Genomic DNA, 24,678 nt, shown 5'->3' with positions numbered 1-24,678 from the left:
AGCTATCTGGATGGAACACAATTCTACTTTACAACCGATTTTTTTACAATAGCGCATTTAATGAATTTGCGTCAAACATTATTTACATGGTCAACAGGAGGGAGGCGAGGGGAGGGCAGGCAAGCACGTGGGGCACTGACATCCCGGGCGGAGATATTTGGAGGGAGCACCTGTGGTATCGGTGCAGGCGCAGCCCTGCGATCACTGCCTCTTGGGGAGGCCGTCAGCCAGCAGTGCACTGAACATGCCTGCTGCTGATCATGATGATGAGATGATTTACAATGTAATTTTTATTGAAAGATATTTTTTGTATTTTTGTTGTTTTGTTCACAAACATTGACATTGAATGACCACTCACACGAGCCGGCAGACTTTACCAGACGCGGTAATACAGCGTTGACTTAAGCAATAACAAACAAAACATTGCTAAAGTGTAATTTTACAATTATTTTTTGTATTTATTCTTCTTCCGCGTCACGTTGCAGAAGGTGCACACCCGTGAACTTTGACCTCCCCCGTTGTTCACATCAAAACCACGAGCACCACGCGGTGATTCTCGCCATTCCCCCCAGCACGAGGCTGTCACAAAGGAAGAGACGCTGCTGTGTTTCACGAACGGGTACGATCAGCCTGCCAGCGGTTTTCACCGGAGGGAGGACGACGCGGCGGCTTTGGTGTGGAGAGCACCGACTCGATTCCAAGGGATCTTTAGCCTCTCCGCTGACTAGTGTAGCGGACGGCCGCACGAAGGTACCTGTCGTTAATTCGTACGCCGCAGCGTTAACCAGGGCGGCCACTCGGCTCGAACCGCGAACCTCTGCAACGAGCGTCCAACGCGCTGGCGCTCAGAAGCCGCGTCGCCCGTCGGAAACCATCGGAAACCGGAGCCTGGGGCATTTTGGCAACCTCCACTTCCGACCTGTGGCCCAATAATTTCTGACATGGTTCCCCCTCCGACTGGACGGGGTTGGGGGGAGGGGGGCGGTGGGGAGCGGCTGTTGTGGCCGGACGTGTTAGCACGGGTGTCGGAACCATGTAGGGGTGCACGGGTCGTGCGGTGGATGGGACGGCGGGGGCCCAGGGGGGGGGGGTCGTGGGTGACAAAGCCACGACCGCCAAACTTGTGGGCATCAGATTCATCCCCGAGCACGAGTTAAAATTCGAGACCCTGGCCAAGTCCAAGCTCAGCCCCGTCCGGCCCGGCGACGTTCATCTTGACGGCGGCCTGCAGAGTCGGAGTCTGCGGACTTCATCAGAGTCGGTCTCGCAGTCATCGCCGCGCACCCCGTATCTTCCAGCAAAAAATTGGGGTGATGATTCTATCCATTGACTCCCCCACAAAGGTGCTGTATGGACCCACGTCCTCCTTATGTCCACCGTGCCAATCGGAGGTGCGGGGGAAAGAAAATCGCCACTGTGTCTCACATCACCTTCGATTTCTCTCCTCCAAAGCGTCCCGTGGAATGCATGTAACGACGAGGTCTCCGTGGTAGCCCTTCCCACGCACAAAGCCACCACGGAGACCTTGCTGTCGCCGCCACGTCCGTGGTCGAGAGGTAAAACGCTTCAAGGAAATAACTGGGAGCAATCGCCACCCTCGGCACCCGTGAAACATTATTTGGGGCCTATGGCCTCATCTAAGAGAGGCCGTAGATTCAGTGCTCATCGCTTCACATGCTGCTTACATTGTTATTCTCGTTACTATTTATCCTTTAAAATACTTGTACACTGTACAGTTGAAATGATATCGCTGTTTATTGCAATATACAGTAGGATGACTTCAAGTCTTAAATTAACAACGTTGTGTCAGGAGGTCACTACTGACTTGGGGGAGGGGTGGATGAAATTATTTGACAGTTGTTAAACTTTATAAGTCCATGTTTAAATTATACATTATAACAAGGTACAGGCACAACCCCGCAATGTCCCACCCATGCCCCTTGCTGTCGGAAGGGGCCTGCAGGAGAGGGAGCTCTAGAATGGCGGCGCATCGGTTAGCACGCTGCTCCGTGTTCTGGGCCTCATCTTCCCCTCCTCGACACCGGTCGTAAGCGGTGAAGTATGGTCAAACAACCCCCATGACTGACAGGAGCGAGACCATGCCAACCGGCTGCACCGTACATACGAATAAATACTGTCAGGACACACTGCAAGGAGGAGGAGGAGGGATTATTAGACGTGGAGGCGTCGTCACTTTTGTGACATCTCTTGTCGACCTCCGGCGAGAGAGGCTGGAGACGCAGAAGCAGTCAGAGGAGGGGGGATGCACTCGAGGGGACGCGGGCCCACCGTGGAGACGGAGCGACGATGGGAGTGGTGAAATTGGAACAATCGGAGGTGATCGGCCCGAGTGCAAGGAACTACGTGGAGTGATCCCTCGCCAGGTCGCCGGAGATGGCGGTCGCCTTGGGGGAGGCCAACTTCATCCAGTCCAGCGGAGGATGAATCGTGGCCGATGATGACGTCGATGACGACAAAGATGACGTGAACGCCCTGAATTTAATTCGTAGCAAATTCCGACGCTTTTCACGGGACGAGCACGCGGCCGTCAAAACCAGCAGCGGACGCAGCACGGGCCCGGCCACGGCGCGGCGGCGTCTACACGTCGATGGTGTCGCTGCTCATACTCAGGTGGTTGATCTGCTTGCAGATATGGTTGAACTCCTGGTTGATGTTCACCGACGGTGCCCTGCGCCCGACGCTCGCCGCGTCATCGGCGTCGCCGTCGTGGACCGCGTGCTTCGAGCCGAGGTCGAGAGCCCTCTCCCCCACCACCGGGACCGGCGCCAAGTCCCTGGGCCTGCACTTCGACCACCCCAAACCGAGGCTCATGAGCGACGCGAAGGACGCGTCCCTCCTGGACCACCCGCCGACACCGGTGCTACCGAGTGGCGACTGCATCACCAGACTCGGGGCCCGGCTCACGCTGCTGCCGAAGCTGGACGACGCCATCGCCAGGCGGCTGGAGCTCTTGCGCAGGCTGAGCGCCGACCCGCGGAACAGCCGTTGCAGGCGGCCGGGCCTCTCGGGGCCGCCGACGGAGGCGCCGGCGGCCGTCCCCTCCGCGTCGCCCATCGTCGACAGGTTGCCGGCGCTGTGCGAGCGGCGAAAGAGGCTCTCGGTGATGACGGCGCGCTCCAGCAGCGCGTCATCGATGCTGCGCCACAGCTCGATGGGCGACGGCGGCCGCAGGTCCAAGTCGGACATCGTGAACGGGTGGAGCAGCAGCAGCGAAGAGCCCAGTGAGTGGCCGCTGCCAGAGTGCTTGCGGTTCCGGCGCCGGCGCCCGCCGGCGGCCTTCCCGCGCCTGCTGCCGTCGCACACCTCGTCGTCATCTTCGTCGTAGCTGCTATCGTCGCTGTCGTCCACTCCTGGGTCGCTGTCGCCCTTCCTCTTCGATCTTTTCCCGCCATCGGCGTCATTGTCGTCGTCGCCAGCGTCGGTGGCGGTGCAAGACGATGCAAACGGTGCCGTGACGCCCGATTCGAGGCCATCTGGCGTCCCGCGGGGCCGACCCACGTCCGTCCGGCCGGCGCCGGTTCCGGTCTGTGGCTCGCGTCGCCCATCGCCGATGCCGCCACTGGCGCCGGCAGTGACGGCGGCAGCGTCGATGCTGTCGCCAGCGCCGAGACCGCACAGGAGCCGCGATAGTTTCCCCCAGCAACCGCCGTCACCTTTGCCGGGCTCCAGGGCCTCGTCGCATCGAGCCAGCGGCACCGCCAGCCCCGCCGCCACCGGCTGCCGCCGCCGCAGCTCCTCGACGTCATCGGCACCGGCGTGAGGCTTGCGCCGGCGAAAGGGCACGGCGGCGGCGGCGGTGAGGCAGAGCGCGAGGCAAGCGGCGAGCTCCAGGACGCGGGCGCAGAAGTGGAAGGACCACCACGCCGGCGCACGGCCCGCGGGAGACTCGACCTCGAAGTCGCCAACAAAGCCCAGAGCCACGCCGCTCGCCTGCGCCACGCCGCACGCCGCCACCAGAGCGCCGGCGGCCACGGCCGCCCGCGACCTTGCTGACGACGACGACGGCGAGGGGGTGGCGGCCGGCGCGGACGCGGGTGAGAATACGAGGTGGCCTTTCTCGGCCAAGACGACGGGGTCGGTGCCGCCGCACGTGCCGACGACGGCGAGCGCCAGCAGCGCCGCCCCGAACGCGCAGAAGTAGACGAGCGCCACCGAGGGGGCGGCCAGGGAGGCGGGCGAGCCAGGGCCCGCCAACCCCGCCGCCAGGCTCCCGCCAAGCGCCAGCAGGAAATGCAGCGCCACCGCGGCCGCCAGCGCCGCCAGCAGCCGGCGCTCGCGGGCGGCTGGCAGCCGCGGCTCGGCCGCCTTGGCGAGCGAGGCCAGGGCGGCAGCGTGGGCGGCGGTGAGGCACGGGAAGGGCACGTCGTAGAGCAGGCGGGCGGCGCCGGCGCCCAGCCCCCCGTCTGCGTTGTAGGCGCCGGCGAGCAGCAGCAGCAGGGCCCGCGCCGTCCCCGCGGCGCACAGCAGCCACCCTCCGGCGAGCGCCGAGGTCGGCGCCGCCGACTTGGACGCGAAGAGCGGCGAAGCGCGGTCTGGCGGCGGCGGCTCCTCCCGGCCGCCGGTGGCGGCGACGGCGGAGGCGGCGGTTTCAGCGGTCCGGCCTATGCCGGCCACCACGGCCACGGCGGCGGAGGCCAGCGCCAGCAGGAGGAAAAGAGCGCCGCAGCCGTACACGTGCACGGCCCAGGCGGCGCCCAGCAAGCCGTGCCGGCGGTGCGCCCGGCGCCGGGAACCCGGGTCAGCGCCGGCGGGAGGTTGCGCCACCGCGTCGTCGTCGGCGTCGTCGGAGGGGCGCTCGTCCGGGATGAGGGGCCCCCGACGGCCGAGCGCCGTGCTCGGGGACTCCTCGTGGTGGAGGTGGGGTTCGGTGGAGGGGCGACCGGTGCCGGCTGCTCTTCCTGTGGCACCAGCAAGAACCGGGAGAGACGGGGAGAGAGAGACATCGGGAGGAAGCTTGAGTTGATCCTTGACCACGTTGGGACAAGAGGGGGCCGGGGGGTGGAAGGTATGGATAATTATTTTAAAATGCGGGTATTTATATACGTGGGAAGAAACCGGAGCACCCGGAGAAAACCCACGCCTTGCACGAGGGGGCAACACTCCATCCCCGTACAGATGTAAACAGATGGCGATTAGTCCCCTTTGTTGTAACCGCGGTGATCCACCAACCCTTGCCACGTGCAGCAGCAGGAGCAGCATAGCCACCGACCACCACTGCCCAGCGTAAATAATCGGATTGCAGGCCAGTTCGGGCGATGCGTTGTGGCACGAGTGATGAGCGACGCTCGCGCATTGTCAGACAAACAGCCCTGGGGCGGTGTGATTGTGCGTGCGAGCATTCAATGCCCTCTGACAGTTTGGCGTCGTCGTCGTTGTTGTCAAACAACCTCAGATCACGATCCCAAGCCTCCACCCCGGCTCCAACCTCCACTCTCCTCACACGTGGACTCCCGGTGCATCTTGGCCACGTGTACACGGTCACTTTTATATACGTACGTGCGTGTGTGTGCGTATATATATGCGGTTATGTGTGTCGTGTGGCGGTTAGCGCACTGCGCTGCAAACCCGGCGACCCGAGTTCGATTCCTGCTCAGGGCAAACACCAGTGACGATTATATCTGAACCGGTCCTAGGCCTCCCCTAGGTCGACTCAGCCTCAAATGAGTAGCTGGTGCAGTTTGTAAAATCGTCGCCGCTGGGGAGACAAAGGCGGCCGGGCGTGGTGCTGGCCACCCACCCCCTCGTGTGCCATGCCGGTCTTCATAGGTGCTCGCTGAACAGCGCCGTCTCCTCGCTCGGCCATCTCCCCTGCCCAATCGATGTGATAATGAACCTCGCTGACCTTGCTGTGACCGCCTCCACTCCCCCCCCTCCTGCACCCCCCCCCCACGCCCTCCCTGCTTCGTCAGCACCGACTCTCGCCAGCCGTGCAGCGAGACGTCCGATGGTGATTTAATTTGCCTTGTCGTTCGGAGAAAAAAGTGCAAGCGATTGACAATTTTTGTGTTGTTGTCAAATTGTGTTAATTCCGTTCGTGCCATCGTCATCATGAGATCAAGTACACATTCAGATCACCCACGTAGCCTCCACAGCTTGTTGGGGCAAGTGCCGTTAGCGTACAGCACCTGTGAAGGGCGGCACGGCACACGAGGGGGGTGATGGGTGGCCAGCACCACACCCAGTGCCGCTGTCCACCACGTTCGGTACTCACTTAAAGCCGAGTCGACCTACAGGAGGCCCCAGAACGGTTGTCAGCGGCGGATGAGACCGGGTGTCATGACCCTTGCAAGGTCGTTACGCTGCTCGCCGTGAACCGGGCCACAGCTGTGCCGACCAACGGTCTCCACGACCACCTCCACCACCTCCACCACGATCACCTCCACCACCTCCACCACGATCACCTCCACCACCTCCACCACCACGACCACCTCCACCACCTCCACCACGATCACCTCCACCACCTCCACCACGATCACCTCCACCACCTCCACCACCTCCACCACCTCCACCACGATCACCTCCACCACCTCCAGAACCACCACCACCACGATCACCTCCACCACCTCCACCACGATCACCTCCACCACCTCCACCACGATCACCTCCACCACCTCCACCACGATCACCTCCACCACCTCCACCACGACCACCTCCACCACCTCCACTACTATCACCTCCACCACCACCTCCACCACCTCCACCACCTCCAGAACCACCACCACCACCTCCACCACGATCACCTCCACCACGATCACCTCCACCACCACCTCCACCACCTCCACCACCTCCAGAACCACCACCACGATCACCTCCACCACCTCCACCACCTCCACCACCTCCACGACAATCACCTCCACCACCTCCAGAACCATCACCACCACCACCTCTGTCATTCGCCCTGCGACCGCGAGCCGCCACCATCGGCAGGGTGGCTGCATTGCGGCGAGCCGCGTGGACGGCGAAGGCGATTTTGCCTCCCGGGAGAGGGGGGGGTTTTTCTCGAGCCCTCGGTTGGCACCAATAAATTAAAACTCCACCTGGACTCAAATAGACGGCGTCCAATAAATTAAACACTCTGCATGCCTCGCGCTCTGCCTAGCCCCCGCCGCCGGCAATCACCAACGATCACCGGCGATCACTGCATATGTCCGCACGCACGCACGCACCCTCACCTCGTCCCGGAGCAGCCGACCCCTCAGCTACAGCGGCGGTGACATTTCCCGCGTCCGGGCCCAGCGCTCCGGTTGACCTCTGCTCTGAAGGCGGTGACCCGGCCGCGACCCCGTCGACCTTGGAGCCGTCGGCCCACCGCCGCGGCGGCTGCGTGGAGCCCCAATATTTGAGCGTCGCGGTCTTGGCGGCGGCGGTGGTGGTTGTTGTCGAGGCCGTGGTCGTGGTGGTCGTGGTGGTGGTCGGTGACTGAGGCAGCCAGGAGCTGTGGTAATCCATACCGGGCAATCGCCAGTCGGCCGAGCGGGCGGTACGCGACTGCGCGACCGTGGGCCGCCACAGCCCCGCGGGGCGCGGCACCGCCTCCCTGCCGTCCTTCCCCGGGGCCGTCCCAGCATCACCGGTGCCGCTGCCGCCGCCAACATCAGCACCGCCGCCGCCGCCGTGGCCGCCCGCAAAAACATCGGCAGCAGTGGCGTCCGTCGCCAAACGTTGGGAGGCGGAAGCGGAGTTGTTGGGCATCGCCGACAGTCGCCCGGTCGCAGCAGCGCGGCGATCGTCCGGAGCGACGAGGTGATGCGCGCTCGTGTCCGACGCTACCTCTTCGACAGCGGCGGGAGCAGCAGCATCGTCATCTCTGCCGGCGCCGGCGTTGACGATGGGACGGCGGTGACCGGTGGACGCCGGGGCGGCGTCACCGCCACCGCCGCCTCCCACCGTGGCGTCGACGGCGACCGCGGGGGAAACGTCGTCGGCAAAATGACGAGAGGAGGTCGCGGGTCGGGCGAGGGCGTCGGTGAAAGTGGACGATCGTAGCAGCAGAAGCAGCAGGGGCAGCAGCAGCAGCTGGTGGCGGCATTGGGCTGGCATGACTACGACGGGTGGTCACCGGGCGTTCGTCAAGGACCTCGTTCTGGGAGAGAGTTCCGTCCGGACCAGCGGTCAATGGGCGAGGCTGTGAGACAGCGGGAGAGAGGGAGGGTGGAGGGGGGGATGATGAGATGAGACACAACAAGCATGTCACATCGTGTTGAACGTAACCGCGTGTCTGCGTGCGTGCGTGTGTGTGTGTGCGTGAGTGTGCGTGAGTGTGCGTGAGTGTGCGATGCTCAATTTGGTGCGTGCTACAACAACAGTTATCATTCAATATCGTTGCTCATGATCAATCCACTGCTGGGTGATGGCCTCCTCCCCACCCCCACACCTACCCAGAGCCAGCGCCGCTGGTTGTTACCGCGATGGCTGCGAACAAATGGCCGGAGGACCACGTGATTGGATCAAAGCGGCCCCCACGGCCAGGGGCTGCCCTGGAATTGGCCCGGGTGGTGCCGCAATCAATCGAGTGGATGACGATGACGGCGATGCTGCACATGACGGTGCCATTGCCGCTCATTCCTGCTGCAAGCGATGGTGACAAATACGACGGCGGTAAATGTTGATCATCGTGGTGGCGATGATGATGATGATGGTGTTGGCCATGGTCAAGAATCAAACTCGGGATGCCAGATTCATAGCGTGGGTGCGTACGGGTGGCGAAGGCGAAAGGCGCAGCCCTGCAATAGCCCGCTCACGCCGCCACTGGTGGAAGGCCCCCCGGACTCGAGCGAGCTGCCCTCTCGAGTGGCGATGTTGGCCTCCTCTTCCCACGCTGAGCCAGACGTCGTGGAAGAGGTTGGAGTAACCACACTTTGCTCCACCGCACACGCGGCCTGCCGGTCGACCGCGTCCCCCCGACCAGGGCCAAGCCTAGGTGGATTTAAGTCACAGGGTTCACAGAGACCCACGGGACTTGCACAGAGACCCATAGACCTCAGTTACAGAGACCCATAGACTTGCATAGCGACCCATAGACCTTGCTTACAGGAACCCATAGACTTGCACAGAGACCCATCGACCTCACTCACAGGAACCCACAGACTTGCACAGAGACCCATTGACCTCAGTCAGAGACGACCCATAGACCTCGCTAACAGGAACCCATAGACTTGCACAGAGACCCATAGACCTTGCTCACAGGAACCCATATACTTGCACAGAGACCCATAGACCTCGCTAACAGGAACCCATAGACTTGCACAGAGACCCATAGACCTTGCTCACAGGAACCCATATACTTGCACAGAGACCCATAGACCTACACAGAGACTCATAGACTTGCACAGAGACCCATAGACCTCGCTAACAGGAACCCATAGACCTGCACAGAGACCCATAGACCTTGATAACAGGAACCCATAGACTTGCACAGAGACCCATCGACCTCGCTAACAGGAACCCATAGACCTGCACAGAGACCCATAGACCTGACTCACAGGAACCCACAGACTTGCACAGAGACCCATAGACCTCGCTAACAGGAACACATAGACCTGCACAGAGACCCATAGACCTCGTATACAGGAACCCATAGACCTGCACAGAGACCCATAAACCTCTCTCACAGGAACCCACAGACTGCCACAGTGACCCATAGACCTTGCTTACAGGAACCCATAGATTTGCACAGACACCCATAGACCTCGCTAACAGGAACCCATAGACTTGCACAGAGACCCATAGACCTCGTATACAGGAACCCATGGACTTGTATGTACGATGTTGAACTGCTTTCGCACAGTACGTGGCCAACAGTACTAATCGGAGGTACAAAGGAAGGACACTATTTGTATAAATAGTCGCTGTGCTATAAAGAAGGGCCATTGCCCGAAACGTCGCCCCTGTTTAGTGACGACTGAGGGTTGTCCTGTCGCGTTACCTACTGGACACCTGTGAAACAGAGCTTCATAGCTCATCGGATTCCTCCAGCGTAATACAGATTCAGATTCTGCGTTGGTGGCCATGACCACGGAGTTGCCCGGACGGTGAAACCGCGACGAGGACTTTGACGACGGTGAGCATCGGAGTGCTGCATGCGTAGATCTGGCTCGAGGATGTTCACTATCATCGCCACCCTCATCGCCATCATCACCACCATCATCGCCATCATCACCATCATCGTCGCCGCCATCACCACAATCATCACCATCATCACCACCACCATCACCACCGTCACCACCATCACCACCATCATCACCGCCACTACCATTTCCACTGTCACCACTGTCATCACCACCATCATCACCACCACCGTCACCACCATTACCACCATCATCACCACTATTACCACCATCATCACCATCACTACCATCACCACCACAGTCACCACCGTCACAACCACCGTCACCACCGTCACAACCACCGTCACCACCATCATCACCGTCATGACCACCGTCAGCACCATTATCACCATCGTTACCATCATCAGCCGCGACCAATCTGGCTGAAGCCCCCCCTACCCCCACCCCAAGCCGTCTCCCACGACCCTGCGGCGTTGTCATCCCAGCACCCGCTGGGTGGATTACGGGCAGCAGCAGCAGCGATGGTGGTGGTGGTGGCTACGCTGCTGCTGCTGCATGTGGCTGCCTCTGATAATCCAGCGCTGCGTTGTGAAAATCCCTTCTACCCGTGGGTGGCGTCGAGGAGGAGGTGCCGTACTACCCTGGCTCGCCAGGAGAAGGCAGTAGCAACGAGTCGCCAGATATTTACACCGTGCTGGGGATAGAGCGTTGCCCCCTCGCGCAAGGCGTGGGCTTTCTCTGGTTGCTCCGGCTTCCTCCACCCCACGTGAATAATAAACACCACTCGTCGTTGATTGGCTAAAAACATCTCCAGGGGAGAGAGCGTGGCGGGGGAGAGAGAGCGTGGCGGGGAGAGCGCGCGAGGACGCGACGGCCTCCATCTCACCCATAATCCATTTGACACGGAGAGCGACTACGCGGTCACGCACACGCTGCGGCGGAGGCATGGGGAGAGAGAGAGAGACAGACACACACAGAGAAATGCAGAGACATGGAGGGAGATGGACACACACAGAGTAACAGGCACCCAGAGAGCCAGAGAGAGAGAGACATTGACACACTGAGAGAAACAGACTATCACGGAGAGTGACAGATACAGACACGAGGGGGGGGGGGGGTGACGGAGACATGAGAGAGACACACGCAGATGGAGGCAAGATACAGAGACAGCGAAAGAGAGACGGGCACATCGAGAGAGAGAGAGGCCCGGTCTCTGATGAGAGAGTGGAGATGGGGTTTGAGTGTTTGTGCTGGGAATGCATGCCGGGGCTACACGTGAATGCGCTGATTCTGTATTGATCACTGGTACGCGAGGCATTGTTGGCTTGGCTTAAGTGCTCTGTGCCAGGACTGCAGTAGCATTGCTGTTATGCCAAACGATTTCACTTTGAATTATAGAGACGGACGGAGAGAAAGAGACAAAGAGACGTGGGGGAAAAAGAACGAGACAAAGAGACAGGCACGAAGGGAAAGAGAGTCAGGGAGAGGGACAGAGAGGCAGGGGTAGAGACGGGGAGAGACAGCACCAGACAGCGACTGGGTTACTCACGGACTCACAAAGTCACAAACTCAGACAGACTCACGGACTCACAAAGTCATAGACTCACAGACTCATGGAGTCACAGACTCACAGACAGACGCACGGACTCACAAAGTCATAGACTCACAGACTCATGAAGTCACAGACTCACAGACAGACTCACGGACTCACAAAGTCATAGACTCACAGACTCATGGAGTCACAGACTCACAGACAGACGCACGGACTCACAAAGTCATAGACTTACAGACTCATGGAGTCACAGACTCACAGACAGACGCACGGACTCACAAAGTCATAGACTCACAGACTCATGAAGTCACAGACTCACAGACAGACTCACGGACTCACAAAGTCATAGACTCACAGACTCATGGAGTCACAGACTGAGTCAGTGACTCCATGAGTCTCAGACAGATTCACAGACAGACTCATGGTTGCAACTCTGCGACCGGCGTGCCGCCCACCTCCACCCCCGCCTGTGCGCCCCACCTGCCCAGGTGAGCCCCACTTGCCCAGGTGAGCTGGCTTAAAAATATTTATTTTGGGGGGGGGTGGGGGGGGACTGAGTATGTGGAGAGGGGGGCCCATGAGGGTACGCGAGCACGCGCGCTCTGTCAACACGCGCCGCCGTCACGGCCAACCGGCGTTTGGCGTCCGTGCCTCTCGTCTCTCGGCAGGTGAGGGCTCAGGTATGCACGGGGGGGGGGGGGGGGGGCCCGAGTGTGGGGGGGGGGGAATGACGGGTGGAGGGGCGGGGCTCGCGAGTCGTCTACTGCCACGGGGCTCAGGGCTCAGCCGGCTCTGTCCAAGGGGATTGGCCCCAGGACACATACACAGTGCACATCTCCCCCCCCACCCGGAACACCACATCCAGTATACATCTCTATCGCTGTGGATTGAGGCTGGAGTACTCGTCACGTGCCGCCTACTCCAGTCCACCAATGGCCTGGAAGCGTTTGTTCGCACACCCGGCACACCACATCCAGTATATCGCGGTCTGGAATAAATCAACCGGCCAAGGGACTCCGCTAGGTCAACTCAGCCTCGTGTGTGTGTGTACTCGGGACGGCGTATGAACATCAGCACTGGGGAGACAAAGGCGGCCGGGCGTGGTGCTGGTCACACCAACCCCCTACCCCTACCTCATTAGGTGGGGCGTACCGCGCCAGCCTTTATCGGTGCTCGCCGCGAGCACTTGCCCCAACAGCGTGCCGTGCGAGGCTACACGGGGGACCTTTGTCTTTGTGAGACTACAATGGGCGTCGTGACGCGGGCAGGGGGGTAGAGAACACCGGACACGGCCACTGCGGGCTTCGGCTCGTCTGACACCAAAAAAAATGACACCGCCACCGCCACACAGCGACATGCGAATCGCGTCACGCCCCCCTTTGTGTGCCATCAATAATACAGCGCGTCATCAAACCCCCAATAATCATCATCATTATCTGTCGCGCTGCAGTACCCGGGCTGGCTACGCCGTGGAGGCAGCAGCAGCAGTAGGAGTTGCCTGATGGATCACCGCACCAAATGTTGTGAAACTCCCTCCTCCCGTGTGTGGGCGACTAGGAGGAGCCGTACCCCTTGCTGTGCCAGGAGGAGGGGGAGGAGGGGGGTAAAGCGAAGGTGCGGACTCATCAGTGTCTGCTGTGGGTCAGCAGGACAACTCTGGAGCCGTTTAGCGCTGAACGGAGTCGAGATGGACAGCGCTCTTGCCAACAGCATCGGGCGATTCCATCAGCGTTGGGGTTTAGTCAGCCTGGCTCGGAGCATTGAGAGCCAGACGGTCAAAACCCGGTCCGGAGTGAGGAGGAGGAAGGAAGCGGAGGAGGAGGGAGATGCGGGGAGGAAGACGCAGGGGTGGGGGGGGGGATGAGGGAGACGCAGGGGGGGAGGGGGAGTAGGGAGACAGAGGGGGGAGGGGAGGAGGGAGACGCATGGGGGGGGAGGGAGACGGAGGGAGGGGGGAGGAGGGAGACGCAGGGGGGAGGGGAGGGGGGAGACGGAGGGAGGGGGAGAGGGAGACGGAGGGGGGAGGGGGAGAGGGAGACGCAGGGGGGAGGGGGAGACGCAGGGGGGGAGGAGAGGAGGGAGACGCAGGGGGGGAGGAGAGGAGGGAGACGCAGGGGGGGAGGAGAGGAGGGAGACGCAGGGGGGGAGGAGAGGAGGGAAACGGAGGGGGGAGGGGAGGAGGGATGGTGAAGGACCGTGGAGTGCAGGGGGAGATGGTGGCGACAGGACCAGAGTGAGGGGAGAAAGGGAACGAGACCGGCCGATTCCACAACAAACGAACAAACACACAGGCGATTAAACAACAAATTAACGAGTAAGAAAGTAAACAAATAAACACAATCACGAGGTGACCCCTGGGCGGAGGCCGTGAGGCCTGGGCGGTTGAGAGAGGCGCGAGAAATTCGAGTCATTTACCGTCGCCATCAATTATTCACCAACACCCCTCACACTCACCCCTCACTGCTCACCCCTCACTACTCACCCCTCACTGCTCACCCCTCACTGCTCACCCCTCACTGCTCACCCCTCACTACTCACCCTTCACTACTCACCCCTCACTACTCACCCCTCACTCCTCACCACTCACCACTCACCCCTCACTACTCACCCCTCACCACTCACCCCTCACGACTCACCCCTCACTACTCACCCCTCACTACTCACCCCTCACGCCTCACCCCTCACAGCTCACCCCTCACTGCTCACCCCTCACTGCTCACCCCTCACACTCACCCCTCACACTCACCCCTCACTCTCACCCCTCACTACTCACCCCTCACTCCTCACGCCTCACCCCTCACGCTTACCCCTCACTACCCACTCCTCACTGCTCATCCCTCACACTCACCCCTCACACTAACCCCTCACACTCACCCCTCACACTCACCCCTCACTGCTCACCCCTCACTACTCACCCCTCACACTCACCCCTCACTCCTCACTACTCACCCCTCACTACTCACCCCTCACACTCACCCCTCACTACTCACCCCTCACACTCACCCCTCACTGCTCACCCCTCACACTCACCCCTCACTCCTCACTGATCACACTCACACTCACCGCTCACCCCTCACACTCACCCCTCACGCTCACCCCTCACGCTCACCCCTCACGCTCACCCCTCACGCTCACCCCTCACATTCACCCCTCACACTCACGCCCTCACTCCTCACATTAATTCCCCACTCACCCCTCACACTCAGCCCTCACACTCACCACACACACTAATCCCTCACCCCTCACACTCACCCCTCACACTCCCCCTCACCCCTCACACTCACCACACACACTAATCCCTCACCCCTCACACTCACCCCTCACACTCACCCCTCACCCTTCACACTCACCACAAACACTAATCCCTCACCCCTCACACCATCACCTTATTCCTTACCCTCACATTTTCCCTGTCGCCCCGGCACACAATGTCTGCCTCCTGTCGCCACTGCCAAGGACTCTGACAGCCATCCACCTTACAGATTGCTCGCCGCTCAATTTGTGATTGTACATATATTGATCGTACATTTTACTATTTAAAAACTACGTATTATATTACCAGGTTATTCCCACTGAGCTATACAGCTATTTTTTTCAGACGCGGCCTGGCCACAAATGATAGTGCAATGAAATGGCTCTTCTTCGCGTGCAAATTTGTCGCAGCCGAATACTCAAAACGCTTCTAAATGTGGAGGGGAAAATCCGGAGGGCCCAAATACAAACCCACGCGACCACGGGGAGAGAGACGCGCAAACTCAAAATATACATACAGGATTCTGGGTCGGGATCGAACCCACGACCTCCTGTATACCAGGCGAGGTAGTTAATATCTCCTAGCCACCGTGATGATGATGAGAGAGACACGCAAACTCCAAATATACAGCAGTAGGCGTCAGGGTCGAGATCGATCCCACGACCTCCTGTATACCAGGCGAGGTAGTTAACATCTCATAGCCACCGTGATGATGATGAGAGAGAAACACGCAAACTCTAAATATACAGCAGCAGCAGGCGTCAGGGTCGGGATCGAACCCACGACCTCCTGCATACCAGGCGAGGTAGTTAACATCTCCTAGTCACCGTGATGATGATGATGATGAGAGAGACACGCAAACTCCAAATATACATACAGGATTCTGGGTCGGGATCGAACCCACGACCTCCTGTATACCAGGCGAGGTAGTTAACATCTCCTTGTTCAATCCACTGCTGGAAGAGGACCACCCCATGCCGTGTAAGTCGTGGGGGTTGTTTTTGACCATACTTCACCACGCTGGTCAGTTTGGCGTGGGGGCATCAGGACCGGTTCAGGTATCACTCGCCGCTGACGTTAGCCGTGCTCAGGAATCGACCCCAGTTCATCAAGTAATCATCACCACCACCACCATCATCAGAAACAGATTATCATCATGACCACGCAGCCATTCATTACCACCCGCATCGCGATCCAGCAACCGTCATCATCATCATCATCAAGCCATCATCTTATCATGAAATCATCAACCCAATCATCATCATCAGCTAATGGGTGATATAACGATCAGGCAATCGTTACTCACCAGCACCCGATACCCCTCACCACACCGAGCTTTGCTCACCTGCACCTCTCACCCACATCGAGCGCTTCTCACCCCGCATCCCCTCACTCCACATAGCTGGCTAGGTTCGCGCACGCATGAACGCTCCTTCGCATCCTGCATCTCTCCTCTCCATCTCTCTTCCTCGCCCACACCCCACCCCTTCCCTCTCACCCCCCACCCCCAATCTACGGTCTATCTAGACACCTCATATCACCTCTATCCACCCCCTCTCCCATATACTCCGCATTACCACCTCATCCCTCTCCACCCCCCCCCCCTCTTATCTCATCTCCATCCCTCACGTCTCTCCCATCTGTTATCGACTCACGGCCCATATCTATCCCTCTATCATATTCCTCTCACCCCGTCTCCATCGCTACCATCTCCTCTCTCTCCTCTACATCTCTCCTCTCTCTCCATTTCTCCTCTCTCGCCATCTCCACTCCATCTCTTTCCATCTTTCCCCTCTCTGACAAGCTCTGCTCTCTCCATCTATCCTCTCTCTATATATCTCTCACATATTCCCATCTCTCCTCCCTCCATCTCTTTTTATATCTTTCTCCCACCTCTCCATCTCTTCTCTTCCCCCCCCCCCCCTCTCTCTCTATCCATGTCACCCCCTCTCTCCTCTCTCCATCTCTCTCCAAATCGCTGTTCATCCGATTGCCTCACCGCCGGACCGTGTTAACTCACCTGGCTCCCTCGGCCTCGGCCGTGCGGACGAACGAATGAATGAATGCCGGAAGGAGCGAGCGAGCGAGTGAGTGAGCGAGCGGCTTCCTCTCTCATTCGTATTCCGCCCGGGGCGAGCGAGCGAGCGAGAGGAGACGGCGCTTCGCGGCGCTGTCCGCCGCTTTCCAGCGTCCAGTGCGCGCGTGCGTGTGGGGCGCGTGCGCGTGTTGTGGGGTACGGGGGGGGGGGGGTGAGCGATTTTACAAAGGGTACCCAAAAACAACCACGACAGCTGACCATGCCCACTCGCGCGTGATTGGTTAATGGGATTTGACGAATATTCGTGATAATTTTGCGGCGAACTCGGACCCGTATTCTGACGGAGAGAGTCTCCTTGCTTGTAAACCATCTGGCGGTTCACGGGCGCCGGTTCGAGCGAGCCGAACTCTGCTGATGAGACACTGGATGTGGAAATTGGTGCAGATGTTTTGCTTGTGTTGAATCAATGCTGCTGAAATTGTGCACTCCCATAATTTAGTGCGGCTGATGAGATGTGTAAACGAAAAGAAAATATATTTGTTTTATGTCGATGCATTTGTGCAGATATATTGTCGGTTTTGCTGCTTTTGCATCAATATTGAGGGGGTGGAAGTGAGCTGTGGCACTGCGGTTAGCACTGTCCAACGTGTTATATCCATATTAAAGGTGACGTTCTTATCATCATCGTCAAACGTGGTTACTCCCACCTCTTCCAAAAAACCAAAAACCCCCTCTTGTGGAGGAGGCTCTTCCTCCGGCAGCGGCGTGAGTGAGGAGTTTCAGGGCTGGATGCACCTTTACCTTTGTATCTCGTTGGGGTGCACTTTGCAAAAGTGATTGGATCCGGTGGGGGTGGGGGGGCGTGTGACTCAGGCAAAGAAACAGCCAATGAGAGTCAGATGAGTGTATGGGGGCGTGTCCAATCTCATTTCAACCAATCAGGTGCGCCGTGGCCGTGGCTGCACCTGGCGATTGTGTTCCAGGTGTGGGGTGAGAGGGCCGCGAGTGGAACTCCCGGCCCGGTCAGATGAGCGCCGAGGCTGCTGAGAATGTTCCCTGTAAATGTACAGAGCGGTCCCCTGGGCAGCAAAGGGGCACGGCGTCAGGGTGAGCGGGGATATGGGGCCGTCCATAAATGACGTCACGCGATTTTGGACGATTTTGACCCCCCCCCCCTTCGTCACAAAAAGTCAGACCCCCCCCCTAAAATATGACTTCCCAAAACTCTGCCCCCCCCCCAAAAAAATGTAAAAAATATGTATAAAACATCAAAAGCTTAAAATCTCTTTAATTTATTGTCATTGTAGTGCGTATTGAATGTGACGCTGCACTCTGATGTTGTAGGAGAAAAATTTATTAAAAAGTCTATTTAATTAAGTAGAACGTATTGTCTATATTTATTTAAAGTTGCGCATTTTGATGTGACGTCACATTTCTCAAACCCCTCCCCCCCTCGTCACACATCGTCACCAATGTCTGACCCCCCCCCCCCCCCCTAGATGCGTGACGTCATTTATGGACGGCCCCTATAAAAATAGGTGTTACCCTTTCTGGCAATGAAACAGCTGTGCAAAGACGTCTAAACACCAAACAGAAACTGTTTTGCAAGGAATCATGTCACTGCATTCACCACCACATATACTTGTGGTGAACATGCAAACACAAAAAAAACAAATGCTCTGATAGTACATGGTGCATTGGCTTTTAAACGGATTGGTAGATACCAGAGACACTAAGACGGCTTTATTTCGAGCTTAGTCTCAAACAGTGTGAGACCAGAGGAGGCTGTTCGCCTTTTGACGTCCTCTGGTCTAACACTGTTTGAGACGAGGCTCTAAAAAAATTGTCTTTGGTGTGGACCAATCAGTTTCAAAGCCAATGCATCATCATCATATACTATCAAAGCATGTGTTTTTGCGTGTGCATGTTCGCCCACAAGGAAATGCGGTTAATGCAGCGACATGATTAACTGCAAAAAGGTTTCTGTTTGGTGTTTATACGTCTTAACACCATCTTCTTGGTTATTTCGGTAAAGTCACGTAGAAGGGAAATAATAAAATAATAAAAATAAAACATAATAAGATTATTCTCACAACGTTTCGGCCACAACGCAAGCAGCCGTCCTCAGGTGCGTTGTGGCCGAAACGTCGTGAGAATTATTTTACTATGTTTTATTTTTATTATTGTATTATTTCCCTTCTACGTGACTTTACCGAAAGAACCAAGAAGATGAATCCCTGCAGTCACGAAAGCTTTAAATCGAAAAGTCTTAACACCACTCACTGTTTATTGCCAGAAAGGGCGAACCTCTATTCTTACATCCTGACGCCGGCAAGGGAGGTCCCGCGGCGAGCGGGGGATGTTCGAGCCGACACCAGAGGAGTTGCAGCCCCCATAGAAGCGAATGGAATTCGTCCGCGAGAAGCGCGCCCTGCCGAGGAGATGGAGCGCGTGGAACGAGTTCGTGTTGGATTGTTACGTCGTAGGAGCGTGAGATGTCGGCAGCGGCTGGGGCAGGCATTGCTTCATCCAGCAGTGGATTGACCACGGTCGATGATGATGATGTTAACACACCGCACAAATCTTCTTGGTTCTTTCGGTAAAGTCACGTAGAAGGGAAGTAATAAAATAATAAAAATAAATACGTGACTTTACCGAAAGAACCAAGAAGATGAATCCCTGCAGTCACGAAAGCTTTAAATCGAAATTTACACCGCACAAAGAAATACTTTTTTTTCAAAAGGCGGAGTTGAATTAGGGGGTCGGGGGGCCCATAATAGGTGCAGATGTTATAGCCGTAAGCGGGAATCGAACTCGGGTGGCGGCGGGTTCGTAGTGCAGTGCGCTAACCGCTACACCACCGCTCCCCACAGAAACCGCTGACACGCACCGACACGTACACACCCCTGGGAGACGGACACACACACACCGACACGTACACACCCCTGGGAGACGGACACACACACACACCGACACGTACACACCCCTGGGAGACGCACATACACACACACCGACACGTACACACCCCTGGGAGACGGACACACACACACACCGACACGTACACACCCCGACACGTACACACCCCTGGGAGACGCACACACACACACACCGACACCTACACGCATGATCCGATTACGAAGCGACACGCGGCGCACACGAGATGTTCTCAACACATGAGGTCACCTGTGCCATCCAAACAAAGGGCAACGATCCCCCATGTAGCCTCGAACGGAGCTTTGGGGGGCAAGAGCTGTGAGCGAGCGCCTATTAAGGCCGACACGACGGGGGTGGTTCGGGCAGCACAGCGTGCCCGGCCGCCTTTGTCTCCCCGCTCCTCCCCCCAACGCCGCCATCCCCAACGCGGGGTTATCAGAGGACAGTCGCCGATCCGATCCGCTCCCTTCCCACCCGCCGTGCATGCTGGAGGCAGGCAGGGCGACAAGGGTGGAGTGGGGGGGAGGATGTGAGATAGCGGAGATGAAGGAGATGGCGGAGACGAGGCGAGACGTGGGAGGAGGAGGAGAGAGGGGGGGGGGGGGAGATTTAACGGGTGGTGGTGGGGGAACGTTTCGGATGAGAGACGGAACGGAATTCTCTCTCTGTGCGTGTCTCGCGCTCCTCTAACTGCCCTAACGGACGAGATGCCGCGTTCGCCGTCGGGGGTAGCAGATGCTGTTTGTCAGCGAGCACCTATTAAGGGTCGACGCGATACACACATGTTGTGTGTGCTCCCTCCCGCCACCCCCTCGGAAAAAATAGCCTCGTCAGGCTATTGGGGCAAGTGCTGTTAGCGAGCACCTATTGTCAAGGTTGGTGCCACACGCATTTAACTGTATGTATGTAGAATTTCTTTCGCGCCGTACCTAGCCAACCGTGTTTTTCATCGGAGGTGTGTGTGTGTGTGTATACACGTCGTGCATACGCACGAAACGCACGTACACAGACGTAAAAACAAATATGCCCCGTGTAACTTTTGACAGACTGCTGGGGAAAGTGCTGTACCACTAGGGAGACAAAGGCGGCCGGGCGTGCTGCTGGCCACCCACCCCCTCGTGTGCCGTGCCGTCCTTCATAGGTCCTAGCTAACAGCACTTGCCCCAACAGTCTGTTAAGGCCATACGGGGGGATCTTTGTCTTTGTGTGTGATGTGTGTTACGACTTTTTGAACGACAAACGCGAGAACCGGCAATCGTTTTTCACGTCGCTTCCCGGCTCAAGAAGGTTTGTAAAGTTGTGGCGTAAGTCACCGTTTGCTCCTCGTGTGTCAGTTAGAAGGCAAAGGCGCAGCTCCTGCAGTTGCTCGCTCACGCCGCTGCTGGCGGAAGGGAGGGCCTCCTCCACTCGAGGGTAAAAAATCACATTGCTATGGTTATGCACCGTGTTGATTCTAGGCTTAGTCGACCTAGGTGTAGTCCGGAGACCAGCTTGCGTTGTTAAAAATCTACAGGCGGGGTGCGTGACGCCGACACGGGCTGACACGGGGAGATACAAAGTTGGAGCATGGAAGGAAGACGCCATCCTGAGTCCCGACCATGGAAATGGCAACATCAGTTAAAAGGTGAGGCCTCGGGGTCCTTTCCGTGCACGCACCCATCCACCCACCCATCTACTAGCCCACCCACCCACTCTACCCACCCACCCCTCATCTCTATCAATGAATCGCCTCTCGATGTATCCATCCATCAATCACCCCACCCCCATCCACGAATCCACCCACGCATCCATCTTCTCCCTCTCAATCCATCGCGTCGCCACCCACCCACCATCGGCCTTAATGACCGCACAAACACAACGCCGATGAAATATTTCAATGCCAATATGTGACGCGTGAATTCACCGATAACACTGGTCAACACACTTTTTCTGGCATAAGGTATTCCAACGGGTTTAAGGTAATTTTGGGGTGCTGATTCAAAATCTGGCATCAGTTTTTGTCTATCACATCAGGTTTTTGAGATATCAAATATTGCATTTTCAAGAAAAACTGCAGAAGAAAAATATTAAATAAATGTGGATATCTACATAAAATTATATTATAAACACACTATCCTAAAAAGCACCATATTTTAACACTAAAGCAGTCACTGACTCGCAACAACTTGCAATCATAAGTGACAGAGTTAATTTCGGGTAAAATCAATGAAAATTGGGTATCCGATAGCATAAAATGAGATGTGATAGAGCAAATCTGAGATCAGATTTGGAATCAGCACCCTGAAATTAGTCTAAAACAGCTGCAAAAGTCCAGGCCAGAAAAAAAATGTTTTTTTTTTGTTGAACAGTGTAATTATCGGAAAGGAACGAATTAAGGAATTCTTGACTTTCAGAGAGTGGAGGAGGCCCTGCGAGTCGAGGCCCTGTGAGCCGGGGCCCCGCGGGCCGGAACCCCGTGAGCCGGGGCCCCGCGGGCCGGGGTCCGGGATCACCGCGAAGCGACGATGAGTCCCTCGCGTGGCTATGGGCCCAAGTGGAGCTTCTCCGAGCCCCGTGCCGGGCTCCCTCTCATCCCTTATCCCCCCACCTGCCGGGGGAGCCTTCCACCCAGGGGGTCTACCCCCCGACTCACGGCAGCCACAGTAGCGGCATCGGCAAGAGCGGGGACCCCGAGGTGGAAGAGCCCCTGAGACACTGGGTCCCCTACGTCTACCTGGCCTGCAACTCGCCCGCGTGCGACAAGTGCAGGGCGAGAGTGAAGCTGATGCAGCAGCAGAATGATCATCATCACCAGCAGCAGCAGAATCAGCAGCAGCATCAGCAGCAGGATCATCATCATCAGCAGCATCAGCAGCAGGATCATCATCAGCAGCAGCATCACCACCAGCAGCAGCATCAGCAGCAGCAGCATCAGCAGCAGCATCACCAGCAGCAGAATCGTCAGCAAATAAAACATCAGCAGACTCAGCAGACGGTGCATTGGCCGCATCGCAAGTGGCATGAGCAGCAGGTTGAACACCATCTGCATCAGCAGCAGAAACTGGAAGATATTTGTCAGCATCGGAATTATCATCAGCTGCGGTATCATCAGCAGCTGGATCATCAGCATCATCATCACAATCATCGGCATCAGCAGCCGGATCATCACTCTCAACAAAGCCGTCTTCAATATTACCATCAGCATTATGAGCATCAGCATCAACAGCAGCAGCTAAACCTCCACAACCATCATCCTCAATATCATTATAAGCAGCAGCTAAACCACCACTATCATCCTCAACATCATCAGCAGCTAAACTACCACCATCATCCTCAACATCATCAGCAGCTAAACCACCACCACCGTCATCCTCAACATCGTCAGCAGCAGCAGGAGCAGCAGCAGCCGCTAAACCACCACCATCATCCTCAACATCATCATCAGCAGCTAAATCACCACTACCATAATCATCATCAGCAGCAGCAGGAGCAGCAGCTCAACCACCACCATCATCCTCAACAACATCATCGTCAGCAGCAGTGTGCGGGAGTGGGTGATGTGGGTCAGGGGACTTCGTCTGCCCGCACCCCCTCGTCCCCGCGGGGTCTCGCAGGAGAGAGGGATAAGCCGGGGTCCCTCCGGGGTCCGCGAGGGGGTTCCACCCCGCCGAGGGGGTCTCTGGTGCCGGGTGACGGCAGCGAGCGGAGTGAGCGGCGAGAAGACGAGGTGAGCCACGAGGAGGGGGTGGGAACTCATTGAAAGGGGGATCCAGAGGATGGGGACCCCCCCAGTGACCCCTGTCGCACACCGCCCGAGCTACTGTTGTACTGCACTTCTATGCGGCCCCCTCCAGACTTAATGAACCCGCACCGGTCAAACAAACCCCACGGGTCAGGCAGGGTCAGGCTAAGCGACAAGGTTAATGGGTAGGGATAGGGTTAGCTTCAGGGTTAGGATAGGGTTAGGTTCAGGGTTAGGATAGGGGTAGGTTCAGGGTTAGGGTAGGGTTAGGTTCAGGGTTAGGATAGGGGTAGGTTCAGGGTTAGGATAGGGGTAGGTTCAGGGTTAGGATAGGGGTAGGTTCAGGGTTAGGGTAGGGTTAGGTTCAGGGTTAGGTTCAGGGTTAGGATAGGGTTAGGTTCAGGGTTAGGGTAGGGTTAGGTTCAGGGTTAGGATAGGGTTAGGTTCAGGGTTAGGGTAGGGTTAGGTTCAGGGTTAGGTTCAGGGTTAGGATAGGGGTAGGTTCAGGGTTAGGATAGGGGTAGGTTCAGGGTTAGGATAGGGTTAGGTTCAGGGTTAGGATAGGGTTAGCTTCAGGGTTAGGATAGGGGTAGGTTCAGGGTTAAGATAGGGGTAGGTTCAGGGTTAGGATAGGGGTAGGTTCAGGGTTAGGATAGGGTTAGGTTCAGGGTTAGGGTAGGGTTAGGTTCAGGGTTAGGTTCAGGGTTAGGATAGGGGTAGGTTCAGGGTTAGGATAGGGGTAGGTTCAGGGTTAGGGTAGGGTTAGGTTCAGGGTTAGGTTCAGGGTTAAGATAGGGGTAGGTTCAGGGTTAGGATAGGGGTAGGTTCAGGGTTAGGTTCAGGGTTAGGATAGGGTTAGGTTCAGGGTTAGGATAGGGTTAGCTTCAGGGTTAGGGTAGGGTTAGGTTCAGGGTTAGGATAGGGTTAGGTTCAGGGTTAAGATAGGGGTAGGTTCAGGGTTAGGATAGGGGTAGGTTCAGGGTTAGGTTCAGGGTTAGGATAGGGTTAGGTTCAGGGTTAGGATAGGGTTAGCTTCAGGGTTAGGATAGGGGTAGGTTCAGGGTTAAGATAGGGGTAGGTTCAGGGTTAAGA

The 24,678-nt window shown here is 57.4% G+C and overlaps 2 protein-coding genes across 4 annotated transcripts in view; one reads left to right on the top strand and one right to left on the bottom strand.

Annotated features, from left to right (window-relative positions):
* Positions 1 to 1,740: 1,740 nt before the first annotated feature.
* Positions 1,741 to 17,073, bottom strand: PRRT4 (proline rich transmembrane protein 4). 3 transcript variants are annotated; one of them, XM_061572703.1, is made up of 3 exons: positions 16,914 to 17,073; positions 7,194 to 8,146; positions 1,741 to 4,919 (listed from the first exon to the last, which is right to left on the bottom strand). In XM_061572703.1, exons 2-3 carry the CDS (start codon positions 8,059 to 8,061, stop codon positions 2,599 to 2,601), a joined length of 3,189 nt encoding a protein of 1,062 aa, XP_061428687.1. In that variant the 5' UTR covers positions 8,062 to 8,146; positions 16,914 to 17,073; the 3' UTR covers positions 1,741 to 2,598. The 3 variants fall into 3 exon arrangements, with proteins under 3 accessions (XP_061428687.1, XP_061428688.1, XP_061428689.1); XM_061572704.1 differs by lacking the exon at positions 16,914 to 17,073 and adding an exon at positions 16,239 to 16,351; XM_061572705.1 differs by lacking the exon at positions 16,914 to 17,073 and adding an exon at positions 8,719 to 8,755.
* Positions 17,074 to 20,509: 3,436 nt separating this feature from the next.
* LOC133355546 (G-box-binding factor-like) overlaps positions 20,510 to 24,678 on the top strand; it is an 11,280-nt gene continuing 7,111 nt past the window's right edge. The window contains exons 1-4 of the mRNA XM_061572887.1: positions 20,510 to 20,740; positions 21,204 to 21,278; positions 21,379 to 21,489; positions 22,259 to 23,571. Of these exons, the coding sequence (XP_061428871.1) occupies positions 21,432 to 21,489; positions 22,259 to 23,571 (1,371 nt within the window). The 5' untranslated portion in view covers positions 20,510 to 20,740; positions 21,204 to 21,278; positions 21,379 to 21,431. The remainder of the gene's footprint in view (positions 20,741 to 21,203; positions 21,279 to 21,378; positions 21,490 to 22,258; positions 23,572 to 24,678) is intronic.

This window comes from Lethenteron reissneri, chromosome 51 (assembly GCF_015708825.2).
Source record: "Lethenteron reissneri isolate LAM-NWPU_2019-01 chromosome 51, ASM1570882v1, whole genome shotgun sequence".
Classification (NCBI taxonomy): Eukaryota; Metazoa; Chordata; class Hyperoartia; order Petromyzontiformes; family Petromyzontidae; genus Lethenteron; species Lethenteron reissneri.
The sequence above is the reverse complement of the archived record's forward strand: the minus strand, read 5'-3'. Positions and strand labels throughout refer to the sequence as shown.